Source organism: Calidris pugnax, unplaced genomic scaffold, assembly GCF_001431845.1.
Source record: "Calidris pugnax isolate Ruff unplaced genomic scaffold, ASM143184v1 scaffold410, whole genome shotgun sequence".
Taxonomy (NCBI): Eukaryota; Metazoa; Chordata; class Aves; order Charadriiformes; family Scolopacidae; genus Calidris; species Calidris pugnax.
Genome location: NW_015091115.1, coordinates 1 through 5,008, shown reverse-complemented (window position 1 = coordinate 5,008; position 5,008 = coordinate 1). Strand labels below are relative to the sequence as shown.

General features: G+C 57.1%; 2 protein-coding genes across 2 annotated transcripts; one reads left to right on the top strand and one right to left on the bottom strand.

The window, feature by feature from the left end:
• Positions 1–1,898: 1,898 nt before the first annotated feature.
• LOC106897553 (scale keratin-like) lies at positions 1,899–2,270 on the bottom strand. Its single transcript, XM_014958249.1, has one exon. It carries the CDS (start codon positions 2,267–2,269, stop codon positions 1,904–1,906), a length of 366 nt encoding a protein of 121 aa, XP_014813735.1. The 5' UTR covers position 2,270; the 3' UTR covers positions 1,899–1,903.
• Positions 2,271–4,046: 1,776 nt separating this feature from the next.
• LOC106897554 (scale keratin-like) lies at positions 4,047–4,698 on the top strand. The gene has a single exon (XM_014958250.1). The coding sequence runs from the start codon at positions 4,060–4,062 to the stop codon at positions 4,423–4,425; it is 366 nt and encodes a 121-aa protein (XP_014813736.1). The 5' UTR covers positions 4,047–4,059; the 3' UTR covers positions 4,426–4,698.
• The last annotated feature ends 310 nt before the right edge of the window (positions 4,699–5,008 follow it).

Below are 5,008 nucleotides of genomic sequence, written 5' to 3'. Positions count from 1 at the left end.
AGCCAGGAGCAATTCCTACTACAGCTCCAGCCCTCTTCTTTCTGAACGGCCCGGGCAGTCCCCAGGAGAAACAAAGCTTTCCCCTTCTTCTTCCTTACCCCCTTCCCTTTCTTATCATTCTTCCTCTTTTCACTCCTTCCTCTCCCTGTTGTTCCTTACCTTACCCTTCTCCTTTCCTTTTCCCTGGACTCCCAAGGCTCCTTCCCTCTTCCCTTTAATCTTTGCCTTCTTCCCCTTCCTCATCCCTTCTTTTTCTCTCCCTACTTCTCCTTCCTTTCTCTCCCTCACCCTGCCCCTTAACTCAACTCTTCCAAGTGCTCCTTTAACCTTAGTGCTTCCACCCTTCCATTCTGTTCCCTCCTCCAGCAGAGACCAACACACCTGATGCTCTTCAGCTGGATGCAGAAGACACAAAATCACATCAATTCCAGGCTGATGCTTGTTGTGGCAGCTGCCTTTGCAGGGCATCTTGTCACACTGCTGACTCAAGTAGGGTCACCCAGCACCAGCTGCCCGGCACCACGTCCATGTGACTTGTATATATCTTCAAGGACTGAGACCCCAGAACCTCCAGGGACACCTGTGCAAGTGCTTGATCAGCCTCACAGGGAAAAAGAGTGGTTTTGAGTGCTGAGATGGAGCCTCTTGTGTTTCAGCTGGTGCCCATTGCCTCTTGTCCTGGCCCTGGACACCTCTGGAAAGAGCTTGGCTCCATTTTCTTAACACCTTACCTTCCTTCAGTCATGTGTGCACCTTGATGAGAGCCTCCTCAGCTACAAGAGGAGCAGTTCCAGCTCTCTCAGGCTCTCCCCACAGAAGGCAGGCTCTCTGTGCCTTCATCACCTGCATGTGCATTTTCTGGACTCTCTCCAGTAACCCCACATCTCTCCTGTGCTGGGGAGACCAGAACTGGACACAGCACGGCAGCTGTGGTCTGGCCAGTGCTGAGACGAGGGCAAAGATCCCCTCCATCCACCATGCAGGCCAGCACACAGATGCCTGCCTTGCTCACAATCAACTTTGGCAGCTTGTGCTCACCTCAGTGTCCACCAGCACCCCTAGGGCCTTCCTGGACACACAGCTCTCCAGCAATCCATGGCCATTTCCCAAGCACTGGCTTGAACGCTGGCTCTGGTCCAGCCTGCTCTGCGTGGACACCCAGAGATGCTGCTGTGCTTCTGCAGAGCAGCACGACCTGGTGTCCCTGCTGGATTGAGAAGGTCAGGCAAGGAAGCACTGGCAGCCCCTTCCTTCTGACCTTTCCCCACCTTCTGCAAGCCTTACCAAAAGCCTCTCTCTCGCTCCCCTGCTGCCTCCATTGGCCATGTCCCAAAACTTCCCACTCTCAACCAGCCCATGAAACTCAGGACCAGCCTTTGCCCTCACAGATACACAGGTCCCTCCAACCTGGGTCTTCCCAGTTTGGATAAGGAAGGAGGGAGATGTGACTTGAATGCAGTAAAATTTTATTGTTCCCAGACAGGCAGGAGAGATTGTCAGAGACACTGTTACCAAGACCCAGAGATTATGGATGCAACATCAAAAGGGAGGCAGAGGGTTCTTCTCCAGAGCATGGATTCTTGCTCCACATACCCCTTTGGTGCAGAATTCCACATCCTGAGGACTCTGCCAATCAGCCCCACACAGCTGTTTGGGTACAGATCCTGCCCAGTGTGAGAACTGGTAGAAGAACAGAGGGAAGGGGATAAGGGCAGGGAAGGGGCAAAGGGTGTGCAGCACTGCCAGCTGCCATGGCCTTGACTGGGGTTGATCAGCACTGCTGAGTGTCCTGTGCCCACCAGCTCAGCACTGCATGGTGTTGGCTGGTGGTCTGGGGTCAACATCACCAGGGCTGGTGGTGTTGACAGTTGGTCTGGGGTCAGCAGCTGTGTGTGGTGTGGGTCTAGCAGGGCCCACAGGTGTCCCAGAGCTTCTTGCTGTAGCGGGGCAAGACACAAGGGCTGCAGGCAGGAGCAGCGTAGGCTCTGCCAAAGGTGCAGAGGCCCCCCGAGCCCTGGGTGGCACCAGCACCATAGAGGCCCCCCAGACCCAGGTTGCCCCCAAAGGCAGGTGCTCCAGAGGAGCCCACCACGGCTTGCTGGGGGAAGGAGCTGAGGATGGGTCCAGGGAAGGTGACCACGACGGGGGGTGGCTGGATGAAGGCCGTGGAGTCGGGGCACTGGCGGGTGCACAGGTCGTTGCAGCTCTCAGCGATGGGCTGAGGGACGGCCACGCTGGTCTTTGGTGGGCACAGGTCGTAGCAAGACATCTTTGTGCAGGATCGGATGGTGCTCTGCAAGAGGGCAGAGATGGTAAGAGAGCAGCAGAGGGGAGCACCCAAGGCAGATGAGCCAAGGCTGGAGAAAGGGACAAGGAGGTGAGACAGTCTCTGACTTACCCTGTTCCTGAAGGAGAAGGCAGGCAGAGCAGTGGTTGGGAGAGCCTGGCAGAGGCAGAGCTTTTATACTGTCCCAGCCCTTGCTCAGCACCACCTGGGCCAATCTGCAGAGGCGACACTCCCTCCTGATGAGGAAGATGGGGCTGTCCTTCTCCTGCCCCTCCCTGAGTCAGCATCCCCTCCTCAGACCAGCACATCCCGCTTCCCAGCTTTTGCTCCCCTTTCTGCTTTGTGGGCTAAATGAGAGGAGGCATCTCCATGTTGAGGGTGTACACAAGAGGAGAGGGCCCTAATTATGCAGGTCCTCGCTGCTTGCCTTGTGCTTTGCTTCGGAAAGAGATCTCTTCCCTGTGCCCGCAGTCTGGCTCTGCTGGCAGGAGAGTCGTGACAGCTAGCAGGGCCAGCCCAGTCTGGGACAGCTATGTCTGTGCCACCAGATAAAGCCTTCTTGTCCCCACTACTGAAGGACAAGCCCCTGCTCAGCACCGTCCACCAGCAGTGGGGTTCCCGAGACATTGAGCCATGTCTCCCCAGATGAACCTATGTGCTCCTTATACCATGCACCCCGGTGAAAGCAGAAGGGATCCATTTCTCCCAGACTTGCAGAAGTCGATGGCCAATGCCTGCAGGCGCATGGAAACCAGCTCCGTTGGACTGGTATGTGATGCATCGTGCTGAGCAGGCAGTGTCCGAGAGGAGTGCCTTTGATTTGGTATTTCCTAAGCTCATGCATTGGCAGATAATAGCCACACAACGTACGTCATGCTGGTGCTGGAATGTTAGAGGTCTTTGCAAGGCTACCTTCTTGGCCAGCACCACTACCCTGGACTTCCCTGTATCTCCGAAAACAAGGCCTGAGTCCACCCAAAGACCAAGCACTTGGCAAAGGGCCATGGCATGCAGGATGCTTGCAGTCAGCCTTTGTCATGTTGTGTGCCCTCTTACACAGCCACATAATGAGAAGAGAGAGGGGCTCATTTGGCCCATGAGGTGGCAGCTGGCAAGTGTCCGAGCAGGGTAATTGGAGGGGCTGATAGAACGGGTTGGGGCTGGTGAGGAAACAGCATCAGCAAAAGAGCCCCGTGTCACCCAGGGAGGAGGCAGGGCCTTGGCTGGTGTGGGCCACGTGCCCCCAGTGTGTCCAGCTCCTCCCCACGCTCCCTGGACCAGCATAAAAGCAGTGGCCTCGCTGAGCACTGGCATCCACTGCTCCTGCCTCGCTCTGCTCAGGAAACAGGTAGGTGGGTGCCTGTGGGTCTGTGTCTCCTGTGGCAGAAACTGGTGTGGGGCCTTCTTGGCCAGGAGAGCTCTGATTGCAGCATCCATGTTGGCAGTAGACTTGGATGGTCAGGGTGGGATGATAGGAATTGGTAGAAGGAAAGAGCCCTGTGGCTGTGGCACAGAGAGCCTGCACAGGCACTTGGGCAGGGTTTGTGTGTTCTCTGTGGCTGCAGAGAGGGAAGGGGGATGCGTGTGGAGAGCAGGGCATGGAGTCGGGCTGGCTGGGCAAAGGGGAAGCAGTGGGCAGTGAGGACAAGGACCTTCCAGCTCCAGGGCTACCGCTGGGAACAGGGGCACTGCTTGGTTGGGATATCTCCTTTTTGCTCATAACACATTCTTTCTGCCCGTGTCTTTCAGGCTCAGCTCCCTCCCACACAAAGATGTCTTGCTACGACCTGTGCCCACCAAAGACCAGCGTGGCCGTCCCTCAGCCCATCGCTGAGAGCTGCAACGACCTGTGCACCCGCCAGTGCCCCGACTCCACGGCCTTCATCCAGCCACCCCCCGTCATGGTCACCTTCCCCGGCCCCATCCTCAGCTCCTTCCCCCAGCAAGCCGTGGTGGGCTCCTCTGGAGCACCGGCCTTTGGGGGCAACCTGGGTCTGGGGGGCCTCTATGGTGCTGGTGCCACCCAGGTCTCGGGGGGCCTCTGCACCTTTGGCAGAGCCTACGCTGCTCCTGCCTGCAGCCCTTGTGTCTTGCCCCGCTACAGCAAGAAGCTCTGGGACACCTGTGGGCCCTGCTAGACCCAGACGCAAACACCCCACAGCCCATGGGACACCTCTGTCTCATGCTTTCTCTCTTTTCTTCCCTCCTGCCCCTTTCTCCATGACGCGTCTTGGCTTTCTGTCGGCCTGTGCCCAGATGTGCAACTCCACCTTCCCACAGGGCACTTTCTTTTCTCTGCAGTGACAATGGCCTGTCAGAAGCCTGAAGAAACACCTCTCCTGAAGCCTGGTGGGTCAACCTGCCTGCCTCTGCCTCATGTGTCTTTCTCCAGTCAATAAAACAAACCTGCATCCTACCCCTGCCTCTGCTTCTTCTTCTCTCTCAAGGCCCAGCAAGGGGTGCAGGGCTTCCTCGCCCTGCTGTGGTCCCTGCTAGCCCCAGCAGAGACAAGCCAACTGCCTTTGCAGGCAGCCCTCAGCCCTTCCAGCTCTGGCTGCACACGCTTTTGAATCTGAGCTCCAAGTGTCCTTCCTTAACAGAGGTTGCTTCCCTCCTGCACGACATGAAACCCTGGGGTGTTTGCAAACACCATCCCGCAATGCATGAGATGGCCTGCTGCAGGGGTTGGGAAGCAGGCAGGATCAATTCCTGCCAGATCTC

Coding starts and splice junctions, on each gene's coding strand:
- LOC106897553 (XM_014958249.1), bottom strand. CDS start 2,269: ATGTCTTGCTACGACCTGTGCCCACCAAAGACCAGCGTGGCCGTCCCT.
- LOC106897554 (XM_014958250.1), top strand. CDS start 4,060: ATGTCTTGCTACGACCTGTGCCCACCAAAGACCAGCGTGGCCGTCCCT.